Source organism: Carcharhinus amblyrhynchos, chromosome 15 (genome assembly GCF_965287045.1).
Source record: "Carcharhinus amblyrhynchos chromosome 15, sCarAmb.v2.hapA, whole genome shotgun sequence".
NCBI classification, from domain to species: Eukaryota; Metazoa; Chordata; class Chondrichthyes; order Carcharhiniformes; family Carcharhinidae; genus Carcharhinus; species Carcharhinus amblyrhynchos.
Window position 1 is genome coordinate 72,502,502 of NC_137338.1, and position 22,180 is coordinate 72,524,681.

Genomic DNA, 22,180 nt, shown 5'->3' on the forward strand with positions numbered 1-22,180 from the left:
ACAAAAGCATTGCTTATAATGTATTAAAGGCATGCTAACTGTTTTGGACAGTTCAATAAGTTCTTTGCGCCTCATTAATCCCCTCTATTGTATTTACTGATTTAAAAAGGTTCGCTGATTTTGTGCAATGTCAGGTATTCAAGTAGCTTCTATCAACTGTTTCTCTCTCATTGAAGTGCAATTATTATAGCTAACTGGTGGCAATGACAAAAACAAAACAATTACAAGAGGCACTTGCTAGGTGGAGACTTGACCAATGCTGCATTGGATCTATTTAAAAAAAAAATCAAAGTTGGTCACTTATGGTTTGCCCTGTTCAATCATAGGTAAGCTGTAAACTAATTAAACGCTGAAATATTCTTCATTGAGCTGAAACCCTCAAATCTATTTTTGCACTAAGTTCTAATTTGTTATACAGTGCTCAGATTAATGATCTCTCAAATCCAATAAACATCAGAAGGCCATTTAATCAGTCCCACTGCCCCACTTCTTCCCCATTGTCCTTCAGCGCGTAAAGAGGCTCTTCAACCCAATCATTTGCACCAGCCATAAAGCACCTATCTATTCTAATCCCATTTTCCAGCACCTGGTCCATGGCCTTGTATGCTGTAGCATTTCAAGTGGGGTAAACACAGTAAAAAGTCTGACAACACCAGGTCTGACAACACTGTGTTGTCAGACTTTTTACTGTGTTTACCCCAGTCCAACGCCGGCATATCCACAGCATTTCAAGTGTTCATCTGAATGCTTCTTAACTGTTGTGAGGGTTCCTGCCTCGACCACTCTTTGAGACAGTGAGTTCCAGACTCCCACCACCCTCTGGCTGAATAAGTTTCTCCTCACACCTATAAACATCCTGCTCCTTAACGTAAACTGATGTCCACTGGTTATTGACCTCTCTGCAAAGGGAAAAAGTTCCTTCCTATCCACCCTATCTATACTCCTCAGAATTTTATGCACCTCAATAATGTCCCACTGTCAAACTTGTCTGCTCCAGGAAAACAATCCCAGCCAATCCAGTCTCTCTTGACAGCTGAAACGCCCCAGCCAGGCAGTGTCCTGGAGAATCTCCTCTGCATCTTCTCCAGTGCAGTCACAACCCTCCTATTGTGTGGCGATAAGTTTTCTTTGGAAAGTTATCATTGAACCAACTTTCACCACCTTTCAGGCAGTTCTGCCCAGTCCAGCTGACATTAAAAAAAGCTGCTGACCTTCCCTCACTCCTTTCCCATTTATTTTATTAGAGTTATGTTTTCTCTCCCTCTTAAATCAAAGAATGTGGAGCTTAATTCTGATCAGCAGGCTCCTCGTGATCTGCGATTAACTCACTGCTGGGTTAGCTGTCTGGTTTAACCCGCTGTGTGATCACTGGTTTAACCCACCGTGTGGTTGCCGGGTCAGCCCGCTGCATACAGCTCAATTGCTCATTGGATTGGTTCATGCTGCCATGAAGAGTGGTTTCAATTGTTTTGAAATGTTGTATTTGTAAGAATCTGGTGAATGTCTTTGTAACACTGGCCCTGGTCCTTTCTCCTTCTATAGTGAGCTATTGGAGAAACTGTGCCTCTCGTGGTATGATGTGTTCCGACCGCTCATCATCCACATCAATCATCTGGAGACATTGTCAGAGCTGTGCGGAATTCTGAAGAATGAGATGCTGGAGGACCACGTTCAGAACAATGGTTGGTGGGGAGCTAGCAGGAGATCTCTGGAAACTGTGCTACATTTGAGACAAGACCCATACCTGGTAGTCTTGTAAACAACACACAATTGATCTTACATACCCTTCATGAACACATGCGGTGGGAGGAATCTTACCAAAAAAAGACAAAGTGTCAGGATCTGACTGAAAACTGCCCCTGCAATCAAAACTGGCATCACTGTTCTCCCAATCCCCCACAAATGATCATAGCTGGTATGCCATTCCACCACCACCCCCACCCCGACGCTTCTTCCCCAAACCCTGAAACTGTCATTGGCGGTGCTTCGCATCCCATCCCCTACTTCAAACAGCCATTGCATAATTCTCCAGTGCTCCCACATCGCTCGCCCCACCACCACAAATAAATGTGTGTTGTTTCCCCTGCCCACCCCACCCCACTCCCCCTAGGGTCTGTCTCAGCAGTGCCGTCTTGCACAGGCTGGCACTGCCTGACCATTTCCCTCTACCGGGGGGCCGTATCAACTTTATGCCCCAGCGGGGATCCACATGACAGACAGGTTCATGTCTGGGTGAGCCTGTTATAAACCTTTTTGAAAATATGGCAAGGGGGTAAATAGGACAAAGAACAGTACAGCACATGCCCTTCAGCCCACCAAGTCTGTGCTGACACAGATGCCTCTCTCATCTAATATTTTGTTGCAGCTACATGGTTCATAACCCTCTATTCCCTATTCATGTATCTATCCAGATGCCTCTTGAACATTCCAGGCATTCATCATTTCTCTGTGTGAAAAACATCTCTTTTAAACTTCCTCCTCTCATTTTCGACCTATGACCCTGAGTAAATAGACCCTTTGACCCTGGGAAAAGGACTCTGACTATCCACTCGATCCAAGCCTGTCATAATCTTGTAAACTTCTAATAGGTCACCTCTCATCCTCTGACACCCCAGTGAAAACAATCCAAGTTTGTTCAACTGTTCTTCATAGTCCATATCCTCCAAACCAGGCAACACCCAGTAAATCTCTTCTGCCCCCTTTCCAATGCATCAACATCCTTCCAATAGTCTGGTGACCAGAATTGTATACAGTACTCCAAATGTGGCCTAACCAAAGTCTTACACAGCTGCAACATGATTTTCCAATTCCTATACTCAACATCCCGACTGATGAAAGCCAGCATGCCATATGCCTTCTTGACCACCTTGTCCACCTGAGTTGCCACCTTCAGGGAACTGTGGATCTGCATACCTATTTCCCTCTGTATGCTAATATTTCTAAGGGCTCTGCTATTTGCTGTATACTTCTGCAGTAGACCTTCCAATTGCATCACTTCACGTTTGCTCGGGTATGGCGTAGAGACCTGATAATTATATGTAAATTAATTAAAATACATTAAAATGAAGTTTTCGTCCTTTGTGGGCCTCATTATGTCACCAGCGAGGAGGAGGGGAAATCACAGACTATGATCTCTCCAGAGAGAATCATGTTTCCTGATTCTCCGGATTTTCAGCCTGCATCACCATTCTCTCTGTCAGCACACACACACTGAAAATCATCCCATTATTTCCACAGCTGATTAGTGTTACTGCTCCAAGTCTAAGATTTGGCTTAAAGTGGCAAAACATATTTTAATCCAATTGCCCATTTGAAATAGTAACACCCTTGTTTCTATCTCTGTTCAGTGGATCAACTGGGTGCCTTTTCTGCAGTGGCGAAGCAGATGCTGGAAGATGTACAAGAGCGTCTAGTCTATCGGACACACATCTATATTCAGACTGATATCTTGGGCTACAAACCTGCACCTGGTGACCTGGCGTACCCTGACAAATTGGAAATGATGGAGGTAGATAAATCTTCTACAATTCATACAGTTTATATTTAACCTTGCATTATACCCTTTGCAATCCACATGCATTGGATCCTAATGGAAGCTGTTAACAGAGTCTCTCTAAGTTGTCTGTTTTCTCTCTTGATGGGTGTTTCCAGATGTTAGCCTGATTTCTCTGTCTACTTGGGTTTTTTTCTTCTGTTTGGTACTCTACCTCATGGGGGATGCATAAAAAGCAAGAACTTACATTCTGTTATCGTGCCTCAAGATGACCCAGTGACAACTGATTCTTTTATAGTGTGGTAATTTATGCAGGAAAACACAGCAGGTAACGTGTGCACAGCCAGTTCCCAACAACTGAAATGCTGAACAAAGGAATTGTTTGTTATTTGTCACATCTGAGCCAAAGGAAAGAGTTGGCCAATAGATGGAGAATTTTCTGCTGGCTCGGACATTGACATAGGATCTTCTACTGAGCAGGCAGATGGGTCCATGGTTTAGTGACTGAATAAATTCAGTACCACTCACAATGCAGCACTTCCTAGACACAACACTGAACTCTCTCCCTATAATATGTTCTCAAGTCTGTATGGGTCTTGATCCTAGGAATGCAGAATCAGGAATAGGCGTGTTGAGGAAGTAAACACTTTTTCTACAAGCAGTTCTAATTGTTTTTTGCAATATTGCTGAAAAAGGGACATGTCAAAGTTTTTTGTCTAACCCTCATCAGGACACTTCACAAGAGTACCAATATAAGGAGAAAATAAAATTGTGGCAATTGGGTGGCATGGTGGCTCAGTGGTTAGCATTGCTGTCTCACAGTGCCAGGGACCTGACTTCCATTCCAGCCACCGGTGATCGTCTGCGTGGAATTTGCACATTCTCCCCATGTCTGTGAGAGTTTCCTCCGGGTGCTCTGACTTCCTCCCATACTTCAAAGATGGCAGGTTGATTGGCCATGCTAAATTGCCCCTTAGTGTCCTAAGATGTGTGCATGGGGTTACTGGGATAGGGTCCAGGTGGGATGCTCTTTCGGAGACTCAGTGCCGACTCAATGGGCCAAATGGCTTGCTTTTGCACTGTAGGGATTCTGTGATTTGTTTGTGATATTCAAAATCATGAGGGGACTGGACAGAGTACATAGGGAGAAACTGTTCCTGTTTGTAAAAGGGTCAAGAATGTGAAGGCACAGATTGAAAGTCATTTGCAAAAGAAGCAAATATAATGCAAGAGAAACCTTTGTCACACAGCGAGTGGTTTGGGTCTGGAATGCTTTGCCTGGAAGTGTGATGGAGGGGGGTTCAATCAAGGCATTCAAGAGAGTATTAGATGATTATTTGAATTGAAACAATGTACAGAGATATGGAAAAGGCAGGAGAACGGCATTAAGCCATAATGCTCATTTGGAGAGTCTGTGCATGCACAATGGGCCAAATGGCCTCACTCTGTGCTGTAATAATTCTGCGATTCTGCAAAGACTGAACTATTTGTAGAAACCATTTAATCACACTCAATTAATATGGTTTTATTAATATGGTTATTAAATTAAATGAACTAAAGGCAGTTGTAAGAGTGAAAAAGATTGTAATACTTTATAAGGACATCAGAGCCGGAGTTTCATCTTCTTCAGCCTGTGCAGCCATTCAGTTAGATCATGACAGAGCTGTATCCTTACTCCCTATACCCACTTTGGCTTTGTAACTCTTCATATCCTCGTCTGACAAAATTGCATCTGTTTTAGTTTTGAAATGTTTGATTGATCGAGCTTCAACAGATTTTGTGAGGAGAGAGTTTCGGATTTCCACTCTCCCCTTGTGTGAAGAACTGCTTTCTAACATCACCTCTGAATGCCCAATATCTAACTTTGAGGTTCTGTTCTTCTGCTCTGGGTTCTCCCCAGGAGGAAATAGTTTCTCTTTATCTACCTCATCAAATTCTTTGATCATTTTAAGCTTAGATTCTGTTACAGAATTAGATTCTGTACTCGAGAGATTTCGGGGCTAGTGTATACAAAGCTATTCAGATAATTTAATCCACAATGATAAATTTAAGGGGTGTAACTGAATCTTCATTATCAATGCACTTTTCACACCAACAACATAAATTTATGTTGCATCTTTAACATAATAAAACATCCCCTAAACTAAATTTGACACAGGACTGCAACAAATAATGGGAAAAATGGTCAAAAGGTTAATCAGAGGTAGATTTTAAAAGCATTTTAGGTGAGGAGAGAGAAGAATTTTGGTGAAGCTATTTCAGCACTTGGCATCTTGGCAATTGAAGCCGTGACCACTATGGTGGATTGATTAAAATGGGGGAATGTGCATGAGGTCAATATCGGATGAGCACAGATGTTGGGAAGAGCTTATCCGGCTGTAGAAGATTAGAGATAAGTCAACTCTTAAGATAAATGATAAGAATGTGACTAAATTGCTGTTGGTGTAGTTTTCACAGGGGATGAATATGATCTTCACTTCTTCTTGTAATTGAATATGGTGTGATTTAATTCTGTGTTTGCAATTGTTATCTGTTCTGCAGCAAATTGCACAGAGCTTGAAAGAGGAGCAAAAAAGATTGTCTGCAGCGGATTCATCTTTTGCAGAGGTTCAACTCGAAGATCCTGATGCTAAAAATGTCATCAAATCAGGTACCGTGCTGTACAACCCAGCAGAGGTTCATGGCCGATAATTAAATTGCCACCACTTACGTTGTTGCTACTTTTGAGCTGTAGTCATAAAGAAAGTAGCAGAATTTTCTGAAGAGTCCATGTGATTTAGAAAGTGCAGCATTTAATACTGGAAAATGCAATCAAGTTGCAAAGTGAATGAAATGTAATCCAGGGTGTTTCCACACCTCTCATATTAGACTTTAAGAAGATGATTCCCAATATGAAGGGATTGACTTATGAGGAAAAGTTAAACAGGTTGGGACTGTACTCATTAGAATTTAGAAATTGCAAGGTAATCTCATTGAAACGTAGGGTTCTTAAGGGCCTTGACAGGGTAAATGAAGAGAGGATGTTGCCCCTTATGGGAGAGTCTTGGACCAGAGGGCGTAGTCTCAGAATAAAGGGGCACCAATTTAAGACATAGATGAGGAGGAATTTCTTCTTTGAGTTGAGAGTCTTTGGAACTCCTTGCCAAAGGGCTTTGGAGCCAGAGTCCTTGTGGATATTTATGGCTGAGATAGATAGATTTTTGATCAATAAAAGAATCAAGGGTTACAGCGAAAAGGGCAGGAAAGTGAACGTGAGAAATGTCGGATCAGCCATGATCCTGTTCAATGGCAGAGCAGGCTTGAGGGGTCAAACAACGTTCACCTGTTCCTATTTCTTATGGTCTTCGAATGGACTTTAAGAACTTATTCTGATTCGTCATTTTCAGATCCAAAGTGGATGATCTAATATTTCTCAGCACTGAACTCATCTAGCCTGCTCACTTCCTGTCTGTGTTCATTTTGTAACTTTCACTTTTACCTTACCAATCAGAAAACATACTGTACTCTCTATTTCCTACTTTCCAGCTAATTAGCAATCCATCCCACAAGGTTACGCTGTCTTTCACATTTGTTAATAATGCTATTTTCAGAAGCTTATCAAAATGCTTTCTGGAAGTCTGTCCGTGTGAACACTCCCCTGTCCATCTTGCTATTGACCTCTTCAAAAATTTGAATGGATGAGTCAAATGTTATTTACCTTCCACCAATCTTTGCCAACACTTTGATCAGCTCATGTTTTGTTAAGGTTCATAGTGACTGGTGTGTGCAGCACTGAGGGAATGCTGCACTGTTTGAAGAACTGTCTTTCAGGTGAAACAATAAACCATGGCCCCCACTGCCTCCTTTAAGTGGATATAAAGATCCTCTGGCACATTCTGAGGAAGAGTAAAATAATCCTCAGGTGTCCAAGCCAACATTCAGTCCTCGTCCAACACCTGTTATACTGGCGATTTAGTCATTTATCGTACTGACGTATGGGGGAGTTTTCTGTGTGTAAATTGGCTGCACCTTCCCTACTTTGCAGCAGGGCCTATATTCCAAAAGTACATCAGTTTTAACACACTTTGGGACATCCTGAGGCCATGAGAAATATGCTATGAATCCATGTTCTTTCTTTTCTGCTTTGTGATGTATTCTAGTTTTTAGATTTGTTAATTGATGTGTTGGCAGCCCTGAGTTTAACTGAGTGGGAGTTTTGGATAGGTGGATGGTGAGGTGAGCTTGAAACTCATCAACTGTCATAGAAATCAGGCCTGAGCTGTTTTGATTCCTAGATCTTGTTAACATAAGAGTTCCTTCTCCCACGTGGAGTGGGAAGGAAATCAACTCAATGCAGCAGCCAATTCAGTGGTTGGGAAACCAGTTACTGATGCAAGGTAAATGGTGGGGTGGGGATCCAGAAGTGTGTTGTGAGGTTTTATGTTTGGGATGGGAGAGGAATCTGGACCCAGGAAGCATTCACTGTTGGACCTAGGAGAATACATTTTCTCCTTCTAGACTCCAGAAAGGGAGGAAAACCACTTGTATTTTTCACCTTCAAAGGCTGATCTTCACCTGGATTGACTTGACAGGAAAGTCACAGCAACTCACCAACTCAGGCCTGAGTTCAAATTGTAGTCTTGGTAGTGTCATCGGGGCCTGCATTCATATTGAAGAAGGACCCTGTTAGCTTTCAGCGAATATCCTTAGCCATCTGTTCAGGAGATGGTGGAATCTTGGCCACGTCATGGAGCGTAAATAACTCGGCCTTGTAAATATCATAGAATCTGCTGGGTGGTAGGGTCACAAATGCCTCCTTGATATTACACTGTTTGATTCCATTTATTAAATTCATTTATCTCTGTACAGGGAACGCAGAAGTTCTGAATCCTCGGCCTCAGTCGACAATTTCCCCAGCAGATTTGCATGGCATGTGGTACCCGACAGTGCGCAGAACTCTGGTCTGTCTCTCAAAACTTTATCGATGCATAGATGTAAGTTTCAGAATAAAAACTGTTAGTTATTACTGTTGCTTGAACAAATTCTTCTCTCTCTCTCTTCCCCCTCCACCTCATATATTTGCTCATTTCAACCCGCTCGCATCTTTTAATAAGAGTGTATATTGGGAGATGGGGCAAGATGTTTTTACTTGTTATCCAGCTGATTTGGAAGTCTAATATTGAATTAGTACTCCATACAAAGTTCTGTCAACAGTGAGCTCTTATCCTCTGCTGCAGCGACTGGCATATGTGCTGCAGACAGTGGTGCTGAGAAGGTGGGATGAAATTGGACATGAGGAAGCTCATATGGAGCATTAACATCTGCATAAACCGGTTGGGCAGAATTACCTACTCTATCCTATCAATTCTGTGTAATGTGTATCCTGTTCTCTACACCTCCTGAAAACTTCCGACCAAGTGTCCAACTTGCAGGAGAGCGTATTCACCATTCATACCCTCAGATCAGAAATAAGCCATGGAAAGATGCACAGTTTGTTTTTTAAACCCAGCCTGAAATCCCCATTATTAGGATCAGAAACCCCAAGGTATATTATGAAATTAGATTAGACCCCAACTTTTTTTATTTTGGCATTAGTATGAGGATTAGGTATTTCATTCCAGGTATGATTGTATTGATCAACTTGAAAGCTTTTATCAAAACAAACTTAACAATACAGTTTAAATATAATAAAATTAATTAGCTTAACTTTTACCAAATGAAATACTTAAACCTGACAAGATAGAATTCTTAACTGCTAACCTATCTCTCTTAGTTCCAATTTAAGCAATATTCCTCACAGACTTAAACTCCTCTTCAAAAATCAATTAGCAAACAGCATAGACTTACATGTTGCTACCTGTATCAAATCTTCAGAACATCTCTGGAGAGCGACCTATTTCTCCCAGTAGGTCCCAAACAGTAGCCTCCAGAGAGAGAGAGAAAGGCACCCCTTGCTCCTTGCAGTACAAGCAGAAACTGCTTGCTTTTCTCTGTAAGCTTATCTCTGCCCATTTACATGAGATCTCAAGGGCTGAAGAGAAGGGAGGATGGACGACTGTTAGGAGGGGAAAGAGGAAGAAGAAGAGTAGTCAGGGTCCCCCGGCCTCCCCGGAGGCCCCCCAAGGTTCGTCGGCAGGGGCACAGAAAAATAGGAAGGAAGGGGAGACTGACTTAGAGGGACGGAAGGGGGCTGGTAAGGTGATAGTGGTAGGGGATGGGAGGGTCCGAGGGATTGATAGGAGGTTCTGTGGGCAGGGGCGCGACTCCAGGATGGTGGTCTGCCTCCCTGGAGCAGGGGTAAAGGATATAATGGAAAGGGTAGAGGGAATTTTGAAAGGGGAGGGGACCCAGGCAGAGGTCATAGTACACGTAGGGGAGGGGGACATAGGAAGGAGGAGTAGGGGAGAGGTCCGTAGGCAATTTAGGGAGTTGGGGGCCAAACTAAAGAGCAGGACCTCCAGGGTGGCACTGTCTGGGTTGCTGCCCAGTACGAGCAGGGCTAAGAATGACGAGATCATGCAGTTGAATGCATGGTTGAGGGACTGGTGTAGGGTAGAGGGGTTTACTTTTGTGGATCACTGGGAGGTGTTTAGGAGAGAAAGGCAATTGTACAGGAGGGGTGGGGAGGATTTGAACGGGAGGGGGACTAGTGTCTTAGCGGGGAGGTTAGCTGGGGTGTTCAGGAATGATTTAAACTAATAGGGAGGGGGGGTGGGGAGGTGGCTGGGAGAGAGTCGGGTGAAAGGAAAATTATAAGGGAGAAGGTGGTTCCGAGGGACACTTGTGGGTTGAACTGTGTCTGTTTCAATGCTAGGAGTGTGGCAGGGAAAACGGATGAGCTTAGGGCCTTGATGTTTGTGAGGCAGTTAGATGTGGTGGCTGTAACGGAGACGTGGTTACGGGAAGGGCAGGACTGGCAGCTGAATGTTCCTGGGTACAAGTGTTTTAGGTGTGACAGAGGAGGGTTGAAGAGAGGTGGAGGGGTGGCACTGTTAGTCAAGGAAGACATCACAGTAGTGCAGAGGGAGGACGATATGGAAGAGATAGGGATTGAGTCAGTGTGGGTGGAGTTGAGGAATAAAAAGGGAGAGATCACATTGCTAGGGGTGTACTATAGGCCACCCAACAGCCCAAAGTCAGTGGAGGAAGGCATTTGCAGGGGCATTTTGGACAGGTGCAGGAAGAATAGAGTGGTTGTAGTGGGTGATTTTAATTTTCCCGGAGTGAATTGGAGGGGGCCTAGAGCTGGGGGTACGGAGGGAGAGGAGTTTGTGAAATGTGTTATGGAAGGGTCGCTAGAACAGTATGTAACTAGTCCGACTAGGGGAGGGGCTATACTGGATTTAGTGTTGGGAAACGAGCCGGGGCAGGTGGGTGAGGTAGAGGTAGGCGAACATGTGGCGAACAGTGACCACAAGTCCGTCTACTTTAGGATAAAAATGGAAAGGGACGAGTGTCGTCCGAACGGGAGTGTGCTGAACTGGGGAAAGGCGAGCTATGGCAGGATTAGGAGGGAGCTGCAGCAAACTGATTGGGAGGGACTGTTAGCTGGCAAGTCCACGGTTGGCAAGTGGGAGGCTTTTAGGGACAAAATGAAATGGTTGCAGGGGAGGTATGTTCCGGTTAAGCGAAAGGATGGGAAAGGTAGGATTAGAGAGCCGTGGATTACGGGGGATATTGAAGACTTGGTCAGGAAGAAGAGGGAGGCATATGTTAGGTCAAAACAAATGGGTACGGAGAGTGCGCTGGAGGAATATAGAGAGAGTAGGAGGGAGCTAAAAAGGGGAATTAGAAGGGCGAAGAGAGGGCATGAGATGGCTTTGGCTGGTAGGATTAAGGAAAATCCTAAGGCATTTTATTCCTATATTAGAGGCAAGAGAGTAGTTAGAGGGAAAATTGGTCCTCTTAGGGACAAGAGTGGAGAGTTGTGTATTGAGTTGGAGGGAATGGGGGAGCTCCTGAATGAATACTTTGCGTCGGTATTCACAAAGGAGAGGGGTTCGGAATTGTGCGGTCTCTTGGAGGGAGCGGAGGTTCAGTTGCAGGATATAGTTATTACGAGAGAGGAAGTGCTAGGGCTTTTAGGTAGCGTAAGGACGGATAAAGCTCCGGGGCCTGATGGTATTTATCCCAGGCTGCTTAGGGAGGCGAAAGATGAAATTGCTGGACCTCTGGCGCAAATCTTTGTCTCTTCTTTGGACACAGGTGAGGTCCCAGAAGACTGGAGGGTAGCAAATGTGGTCCCGTTGTTCAAAAAAGGTAGTAGGGATAACCCTGGGAATTATAGACCGGTGAGTTTGACGTCGGTGGTAGGGAAGTTAATGGAAAAAATACTTAGGGGTAGGATGTATGAGCATTTGGAGCGTTGCGATCTGATTAGGGATACGCAACATGGCTTTGTTAGAGGGAGGTCTTGCCTTACGAATCTGGTGGAATTCTTTGAGGAGGTGACAAAAACGGTTGATGATGGGAGAGCCGTTGATGTCATCTATATGGATTTCAGTAAGGCGTTTGACAAAGTCCCTCACGGTAGGCTGGTAGAAAAGGTTAAGGCGCATGGGATACGAGGCCAGGTAGCTAGGTGGATTGAGAACTGGCTGGGAAATAGGAGACAGAGGGTAGTTGTGGAGGGGACCTTGTCGGGCTGGAGGCCAGTAACCAGTGGTGTGCCGCAGGGCTCAGTACTGGGACCTCTCCTCTTTGTAGTCTACATAAATGACTTGGAAGAGGGCGTAGGTGGTGTGATCAGCAAGTTTGCTGATGACACCAAGATGGCAGGGTTGGCGGGTACGGAACTGGATTGTCAGGTGATACAACAGGATATAGATAGGTTGGTGCAGTGGGCAGATAGGTGGCAGATGGAATTTAATCCTGACAAATGCGAGGTGATGCATTTTGGACGGAATAATGCAGAGAGGAGCTATGTGATAAAAGGTAGGCCGATTAGGAGTATAAACATACAGAGGGACCTGGGAGTGCAGGTTCACAAATCCATGAAGGTTGCGTCACAAGTGGAGAAGGTTGTTAGGAAGGCTTATGGGATGTTAGCCTTTATAGGAAGGGGCATAGAGTATGAAAGCTGCCGTCTAATGCTTCAGTTGTACAGAACGTTGGTTAGACCGCATTTGGAGTACTGCGTCCAGTTTTGGTCACCTTACTACCGGAAGGACGTGGAGTCTCTGGAAAGGGTGCAGAGAAGGTTTACCAGGATGTTGCCTGGCATGGGGGGACTGGGTTACGAGGAGAGGTTGAAGAAACTGGGACTATTCTCCTTGGAAAGACGGAGATTGAGAGGGGACATGATAGAAGTATATAAGATACTGAAGGGAATAGATAGAGTTAATAGTGAGAGACTGCTCCCTAGACTGGGTACGAACACGAGAGGTCATCATTTAAGGGTGAAGGGGGAGAGGTATAATTTGGAGGTGAGAAGAAGGTTCTTTACGCAGAGAGTTGTGGAGGTCTGGAACGCGCTACCGAGTAGGGTGGAGGAGGCAGGAACGTTGGACTCGTTTAAGATGCAGTTAGATAGGCACATGAGTGAAACGAGAATGGAGGGATATGGTAGGGGCTATGAAATAGGGTTAAACCTCGGGAGACACCGGAAAGGCAGGCTGTAAGATTAATATTTTTGTCTTTATTCCACAGGTGGAGGCCCACCTCGTGTCAAACGAGGGGCATGCACACGGCGGGTCGTGCGTGGGCTGCTCTTGGAAGTTCCAGGAGTGGCCTAGTACTTCATGTCGGTGTGTGTGCTTGATCCTGGACCGGTAGACGGGCGCCGCAACAGCTCAGTGACTAGCACTGCTGGCTGTGCAGACACATGGATTTGGGCCTGTGTCTGTGGGAGTTTGCGCATTCTCCCTGTGGTTGCGTGGGTTTCCTCCGGGCGCTCCGGTTTCCTCCCACACCCCAAAGATGTGCTCATAGGCTAATCGGTTTTTACCAAATTGACACTATTTCTTCCCTGAATCTGACTGAGTAGGGTTCCATTCGTAGACATGCAGGGTAGAATAGGTGTAGGATGATGCGGCGGCGCGGGCTCATTGGGCCGAAGGGCCTGTTTCCTGTGCTGGGTTGTTCTTTGTTCTTTATGACTCTGTCTCATGTCAATCAACCTAATCAAACCCCAATCTGAAACTCCAGGGGAAAAGAAAAGAAAAAATACATTAGTTCAAATTAAAACAAACACTCCACTATCTAGGATTAATTATTCTCCTGCATTTTCAGCATGTGGGCTGCCTGGAACAAACAAACTGGCACCGTATAAACAGAACTGACTTCTAAACATCTCCTTCTCAAGAAACATGGTATAAATACATTTTTTAAAAGGCATCATCACACCATTTAAAAACTGCACACTGGCCCTAGCATTTGTTTCACTCTGTCCACCACCCTTAGCACAGCTTGCATTTACGACGCTTCACAGGGGCATTATCAAAAAGAATTTGTGATATTAGAATCAGCGATCAAAAGCTTTTTTAAAGGATTAAGTTTGAAGGGGCATCTGAAAAGAAGGAAGAGCAGCAGAGAGGACTTAGGGACCGAATTCTGGAACAAGGAGCCCAGGCAACTGAAGGCACGGTCATCAGTAATAGAGCGAAAGAATTCCAGTCTTCTCAGATTACACAGCTCCCACTGTTGCAATTTGCTTTTCCAGCAGCTACTGCCAATGGGTGGACTTAGTGTGTAGTCATCGGCCACAAGCCACATCTTTCCTTATCCCAGGATGTTCCTCTGGGAATTCAGGCAACACCTTCCTATAAGTGAAAAACTGCTGGTGTGCAGTTGGAGTTTGCATGGGTTATGGTTACCCCACTTTGTTGTGCTCCATCTTGTGTGCTGGACAGTACCATCTGTTTACAGACTATTTTGGGAAACTACAAACTGGAAGATTTGTTCTCTAACCCCTGATTATATTTGATATTTGCAATCTACACCCGGGCCTCAAAAAAGTAAGTAGGATGGGGCACAAACTGTGCCTCTGTGCTGCCTTTGGGTTGTGGAGGTGCAACCATCACTGAGGCTTAGCCACATGTCCAGGTCTGGCTTGGGTAGCAAGTATTTGCAAAGCTGATCCTTTGAACTGAAAGATTGCATTTCAGCACCATCCTGTCAAGCATGGTGAGAGGTGATCGATGGTCAAATTTCAAAATAACACTGTATCTCGGTATTTTATAATTTTAAATCTTTCAGGTACTAAATTGAGTGAATAGTTGAAGCTCAGGCCTTTTCCTAAAACATGTTTGTTTCAAAATGTCAGAAGTCCAACCTGGTGTGGTTTCTGAAAGACAAAGGGCTGGCTACCTTAATGATCTTGTCAGTGTGTGTGTTGGTACACTGTGTATGATATAACTGTGCTGTGCTTTCTCCAGCGAGCAGTGTTTCAGGGCCTATCGCAGGAAGCCCTGTCCGCTTGTATCCACTCATTGCTTGGGGCTGCCGATTTGATCATTAAAAACAAGGTTGGTGGAAATCTCGGAATTGTTCGCTGTTTATATTTACATTCTGTTTTCCTCACTCCTCTTGTTAACATTTCTCACTCAGCCCATCTCCTGAAGACTGGCCCCTTGTGTATCCATTATTGTGGCTGTTTGACCACAAGCTCCAGCAGTGCAAGCTGCTGAATGGTCAGTGGTCAGCAACTGGCCACACAAGGACACTGAAGCCAATTATCTCTCTCACCATCCAAGCTAACACTAGCCAGTTCTGAACAACTACACTGGGCCACTGCGAGGGAAGATGAATACATGCTTGACCTTTCTTTGTTTTAGCCATGATCTGGATTGTCATTTTATTTATTAATGATAAATTTCAGAAAACCATTTTTTTAAAAAGGATGGGAATTTAAAATAGGACCTTGCATCATCTCAAAAGTATTTTATAATCACCAAATGGGATGGCAGAGTAGTTAGCACTGCTGCCTCACAGTGCCAGGGCCCTGGGTTTGATTCCGGCCTCGGATGACTGTCTGTGTGGAGTTTGCACACTCTCCCGGTGTCTGTATGGGTTTCCTCCCACACTCGAGGAGTGTAGATTAGGTGCATTGGCCATGCTAAATTGCTCCTTTATATGCAAAGATAGGTAGGTTATATGGATTAGACATGGTAAAAGTGAGGGGTTGTGGGGATAGGTAGGAGGTTGGGCCTGGGTAAGTTGCTCTTTTGGGGAGTAAATGCAGATTCAATTGGCTGAATGGCCTCCTTCTGCACTGTGGAGATTCTTTAATTGTTCAACTGTGTGTTTTTGAAAAATTTATCTGATATTTGTGTGTTTCTTTATTGGTCTGCACCTTCCCAGTGTCAAAGTCTGATTGATGGGTAATCTGTGGCAAATCGGAAAAATATTTTCATAAAAGCCAATGACATTTTCAATTGTAAGATCTGCTTTTGTTATAGAAGATGCAGAAAAAGCACAAATTAATTGGTCAGTTTTTCTAGAGGAGTTGTGAAGAAAAGCATTGATTCCTTCTCTGTATTTTTGTTTCAGACTCAGACGGATGGACAGCTCTTCCTTATTAAGCACCTCTTGATCCTTCGGGAACAGATTGCTCCTTTCCACACTGACTTTGCCATTAAGGAAATTTCCCTGGACCTAAAAAAGACTAGAGGTACTGCTTGGTGCTCACTGGTACAGCTGGGTAGCTGAATCCTACCCATCTTTAACAGTTCAGCCCAGCTCCAGTTTGCTCTATGTTCACTTGCAATGATTTGCATGCTTTTAGCTCCTGTCATTTCTTTCACTAACTACTTCTTTATGCTGTGTTACTCTATACGTCTTTAATGCAGTCTTAAGACAGCCCTGAATGAACTGATTAACTCTTTTCTAAATGTACTAACTCTTGTATTATGTGGACAGCTGCCAGAGACTGATCTTCAATTTAAAAATAAACTTGAGTTCAGAAGAAGTTAAGTCTCTGAATTATACCTAATGCTGTTGTAAGTAACAGTTATTGTTCCATATAGCCCTGCATCTCCACAATATTGATCTGAGAGCATGGGTTGCTTATAACTGACTGACCGTGACTGTAGTTACTTAGAGAGAAAATGTCTATCACTTCAAATACTTTTCATATGTTGCTGTTGTGTAGATGTGCCATTAGGGGGTGACAAAGCCATTCATTTAAAAGCTGAACATGAACACTGCTATGCAATGCTTGAATTTCTTGCACTCTGTGGCCCTTTCTTGCTTGGCTCCCCCATTCATTCTGATGGAGTATCCTTGTACAGTGTTATCATCAGTAAGACCTTTTAAAATATCAACTTAAAACAAAGAGAGAAGCTTTGTTCCTCCATGTCAAGGTGAAATTACAGTGGAAATGTATAAGACTGGCAAAGAATATTGAAATATTCCAGTGAATGAAGCATTGACAGGAGTCACCAGTTAGAACGTTGCAATGTTCGAGTGAATGCAGCATTAACACAGCTCATTGGTTCAAATGTTGCAGTGTTCCAGTGCGTGATACATTGACAGGGGCCATTGGTTCAAATGTTACAGTGTTCCAGTGCATGATGCGTTGACAGGCGCCACTAGTTAGAACATTGCAGTGTTCCAGTGGGTGACAGAGGTCACTGGTTCAAACATTGCAGTGTTCGAGTACATGAAGCACTGACCGGCAGAACCCCAGCTTTGAATTCAACATCCAACCAAAGAAGTGTCTTGCTCTCAGTGCCCGAAACATTAATCACCCAGGTAGCAGCGGCTTTGGAGGCAAGAGAATAGGGAAATTATGAAATAATGTTTTCCTGTCTCTCAGCAATCTTGTTAGGAGCAGAATCTGACCCACATCAGCAGTTAGCCAATTATAAGTAAATAAGTGCCTACCTGCAGTCAAATCGGCTGCATTGTTGAGATCTTCCTGACAGCAGGGGACAGGCTCAATGCTGGGCCAGGTAAAGCACTGCTGGTGCCAGGAGGTGGCCTCCCAGCACTAGGCCTAATTCCCATCATCCCCCAACTCCAAACTTCAGAGATGAGAAGACTATATCTGTGGCTGCAGTCCACCTGACAGATGGATTCCTCACGGTTTACTTATGTGGTGGCCCATCTGTATTGGCAATGTCCAGCTGCCCTGGTGGAGCTGCCAGGTGTCCACTGCCTCAGGCACTCTGATCAACCCCCCTGCCTGCAATGCTTGATGTTTATTGGTCGCCTTTGTTTAAATAGTGCGAGCAGGCAGATCTCCGAAACCTTCACGATCAGGACTTGGACATGGTCCCATGTCTCGTTTAAAAACAGATAATAAGATTTACCCAGCCTGACCAATCCCTTTCTATACGAACCTCTTGCACAGCAAGTGGGGTGAATTTTGGAGTTCTTAACAGTGCCCAAAGTTTGGAGCAAATGACATGCCTGGGAGCAGCAATTCAGATCATTTGTTTAATTTTTCTCTGGGCAAGCTTTCCAACAAAGATAATCCGCCAGAGGATTTGCAATGCTGCTAAAGCAGTCCTAAAGCCAGTTCAGTTGTCTTCTTAGGCAGTCCCTCAGAATCAAGGGAACACTACAAATGTGTTCTTGGGTGAGTGAGGAGTCCAATGCGTGCCTTATGGTCTCTGTCACAGGTGGTTGGAGGAATGGGTGGGGTGAGGTGCCCGGGCTGCACTGTTTGGCTGCCATTTTGATGATGGCTCTTTACTGCTTGACGATAAAACTGAACTAGACTATAAATGCAGTGGTTCTACTGGGCTGGCATATTTACAAATGGACAAAGCTACTTTTGAAAGTAGTCACATAATCTTCTAACCTGCAGTTGCATGTCGAGTGAAGCTATGCTGTTAACTATAGCCTTGCAAGAATATTAATCCTGTTTTGTCTATGATCTGTTTCTTCTCAGCTCTCTACTAACTGTGTGTTAGCCTTTGTAGTGGATAACAATGTCTGCATTGCACTTGAACATTGATAAGCTCCTTGTTTTACATTGTGTGGTTTCTAGTTGAGACACAGGTGAAAGGGGAATATGTCCTTCTGGTATTGTATGCTGACTGACTCATGGCTTTGCTCTGATGTTTTATGTGCTGTTAGCACACGGGCAAAACTATGAACCAGCCAGCACGTGAGGCAATGAGCTGCTGGCGGTAAGTAATCAAAACTCCATGACCCCTTAAAATTGAAGAAGAATGCAATAAATAACCTTGAAGCCGAGGCAAATATTTCTTTTTAAGGAAACTTTTTAGTTAAGAACATCACTGCGAATATTTCATTGTTGAACGTCCATGTTAACTCTATCTCAATCTCAAGGCCAAAGCTGCAAACGTTTGGAAGGGGGCCAGAATATTGATAAAATTCAGATTAAATCTGATTGGATTGTCAGAGTTCCCTCTAAAGGAGAGGGATCATAAAAGTCAGTTTCTGCCAAATAAACGACTGTTGACTCTCCTCTGATACTGAGCTCACAAAGGCCTGTTGTGCACCAAGAACCCATGTGCTCTAGAGTTACAGAAACTCCTGTTAATCTCACATCAGCTATCACCCATAAAGTTTTGGTCTGCCCCATGCTTACTGGGGGTTTGGCTGCTGATAATGTCTCTGTCTCACACCTATGGAACACTGTGCTTGACCAGTTGGGCGAATCATCTGTGTGACTGTGGGTGTGTGAAATCCTACATCAAGATCTGAAACCACTCAGTTCTACCCCATTACTGTGAGCTCCCAGCTGAAGTAATGTCCACTCTTTTGACGATCCCATGTTGCTATGATCAGCTTCTTCAGGACCACAAAGGCTCATCACTCACACCTTTTACTCCCCTCACAACAACTGCATTCTGATCACCTGCACTTCTTTCAAAGGCTTGTTCGTTTTAATACTACACAATTTCTCCATATCTTGGCATTGATTTTCGCTTTTGTCTTTAAATCGGTGAATCTTTAGTCCTACTTGATGTGTTAATATTCTTGTTACTGATGCTGGAAGTGTCTTCACAAGCCTTCATTTATTGTTTTTTGTGAGAACACTTTTTTCCCCTCAGCAGCTGTTACCTTTGTCAAAAGCTCAAATCTTGACTTAATTCGATGGGTGAAGGGCCTCTTCAATACTGTATGACATTTGACTTCTGTCTGTCAAGCTGGATTACTGTAACAGCATTTTGCACATCTGGACAGGTTACAAGAAATAAAATCCTTGTCTATATAATCCTGTTCTCATCTCATTGTTTCAGAGTCATTGTCTGTACTTTCACTTGCGCATCTCCCTCCTCAAGATCATCTTGTCTTCCTCTATTTCATCAATACTGCTCTCCTCCTCCCGTTCCATTGAAAATATTGTGTTAATCACCCAGTCCCCTTAGTCGAACAATCGTTCCACAGGAGCCTCGAAACTCCGGGATCTTTACTGTCTTTCGTCTGGACTTCAGTTTTTAAAAAAAAATCAGAGGTTTCTTAGGAAAATTTAATCCCTGGGACAATAACTGTCCTTCAGGCTCAGAAATACTTAATATTTAAAAGCTGATGGATCATTGATGACATGAGTACATAAGCAGAGATCAAAAAATTATTCTTTGCTACTTGCTATCTTTGAGTACTTCTGACAGAAATATTAAAATTTGTGGGTTCATGGAGTTAAGTGTTAAATTCTTGGTGATGTGAAACTGCTGATGGTTCCAGATGATGAGAGCAAGTTTAATACCTTTTCAATTCTAAACCTGAGGAAACACTTTCTTATCTGTAAGGGGTTGCTGCTGTTCTCTGGCAGAAATCAGTATGAGAGGTTTTAGAGGTTGCTTTTGCTGTGCCTTATTGGCTCCAACCTTTGCACTTCTGTAACAAGACTGTAAGACATCTCAAAGCTATTAAAGGCGTACTTTTGTAATGTAGAAAAATGACAACCACATTCAACAGACTGCAATGTGATAAGTCACGTTTTGTTTTGAGTGTTGATTGTTGGCTGGAACGCTGGGGCGAAAACTCCCCTCCCTCTTTGAATAATGGCATTGGATGCCCCAACTGAGAAGGTAGACAGGGCTTCAGTACCAGGAATGTTGTACCAGGAAATGCACCTGCGACAGTGCAGCACTCCCTCGATTCTGCACAGAAGTATCAGTGGAGATTATATGCTTGAGTTACTGGATCCATAATTGTCCAGAGTGCTACTGATTGATTGAGATTTGATATAAACGGGGCGGATTTCAATTCCTGTCTTCATTGACGTGATTTTCTTATCGGTGGATTGCCATTGAACTTGCAGAACTCAGATGAAGGGAGTCTAGCGAGATGAGCCCATCCTTTTGGAAGGTTACCTCTTATTAAATTTTAAGGATGAGTTTAATGTTTGGAAACATTGGGCTAATTGTCTATTGGAGCCACTTGGCTAGCAGACAGACTAACATTAAGTGCAGATTAGCGGGAGTGGTTTAAATAGAGAGAGGATATTTAATATATTGACTTTGTGGGGTTTTCATCAGTATTTTAATCTGCAAACCTATTCTTAAGGGTGCGGATTTTCCTTTTGCAGCTTTGCAGCAGTTGAGTGGAGGTTGGCAAGTCTGTATGATGGACAAGGATCAGATCACATCATTGACTTGTTACTGAAGCATTACACATGTTTCAAAATGCCTTGCCTTCATGATGCATCTCCTTGTTCTCGTGTTGAGATCCTTTTTAAGGGCACATTTCCACCTGAACGCTTAGTGTTAGGTCAAAGCTGTTTCAGTGCCAAGGTGTGAACTGAATTCCAGAATGAAGTGGAGCAAGATTCCCTGTCCAGGAAACCTGATGACAACTGGGCCTCTGATTCCCAGTCTAGATTGGATTTGTTTTCTCAGGAGCTGTGTAAATACATTTAAAAATGGTGTTAAACAGTTCAATTGTACTGTTAAAGCTTTCTCTGTGAAGTTTAGCCCATATGAATCACTCAAGATATGTTTTGGCATGTAGTTGATATAATCTGAATATTCCCAAATGCTTTGTCTTCCAGTCTGTGTTCAAACATGTGTACTTTCCCCAGCTAGTCCTACTTTTTCAAATGGAGACAAAATGGAAAATTTCTCTCTTACAATTGAAAAATCATGTGCAAGCTGCAGCAGTACTGTTGGATCCAGAAAAATGATGGATTTTCTACCTACACCTCCTGCTGCCCTCCCCGTGAACTTCGTTTCATGTGACTTTCCTTCCTAGGAGTACTGCATGTACAGCTGGTCACCAAATTCTAAAAACCACCTAGAGGAAGGTGAAAAAGTAAAGATTTACAAGGATGATATCGCAATTGAGAGCTTATGACCATCAGGAAAGATTGAACAGGCTGGAGCCCTTTACTCCATAACAAAAAAAGGCTTGAGGGGTGAATCGAAAGAGAACTTTGGTGATTTGGTGCGGTAGACATAGAGAAGATGTTTTCACTTGAGGGAAGATTCAAACTTGGGACTATTAATATAAAAAGTCACAAATAAATCCCAAAAGGAATTTAGCATAAAACTTTTTACTCAGTGATGAGAACGTGGAAATCACTAATTTAAAATTAGTTGAGGTGTACAGCTCGATGAATTTAACGGTTGACTGAATAACCATGAGAAAGAAATTGAACATTTCCTCATAAAATCCAGTGGGACTCATGTGAAACATGTGCACCAGCATGGAGCAGTTGGGCTGAATAGCCTGTTTCTGTGTAATTTCCCTGTACGTTGATCATGGTAGCTTTGTTGATCAGGCAATTGAACGGCCTTCACATTAATATTAATGCAGGGAGGTCTTGTGGCACATTGCGTTGTGCACCTA

At 43.6% G+C, this 22,180-nt stretch overlaps 1 protein-coding gene across 1 annotated transcript in view; it reads left to right on the top strand.

The window, feature by feature from the left end:
• cog3 (component of oligomeric golgi complex 3) overlaps positions 1-22,180 on the top strand; it is a 73,306-nt gene that overhangs the window by 36,772 nt on the left and 14,354 nt on the right. The window contains exons 12-17 of the mRNA XM_080204188.1: positions 1,543-1,682; positions 3,348-3,508; positions 6,035-6,143; positions 8,342-8,466; positions 14,848-14,937; positions 15,962-16,082. Of these exons, the coding sequence (XP_080060314.1) occupies positions 1,543-1,682; positions 3,348-3,508; positions 6,035-6,143; positions 8,342-8,466; positions 14,848-14,937; positions 15,962-16,082 (746 nt within the window). The remainder of the gene's footprint in view (positions 1-1,542; positions 1,683-3,347; positions 3,509-6,034; positions 6,144-8,341; positions 8,467-14,847; positions 14,938-15,961; positions 16,083-22,180) is intronic.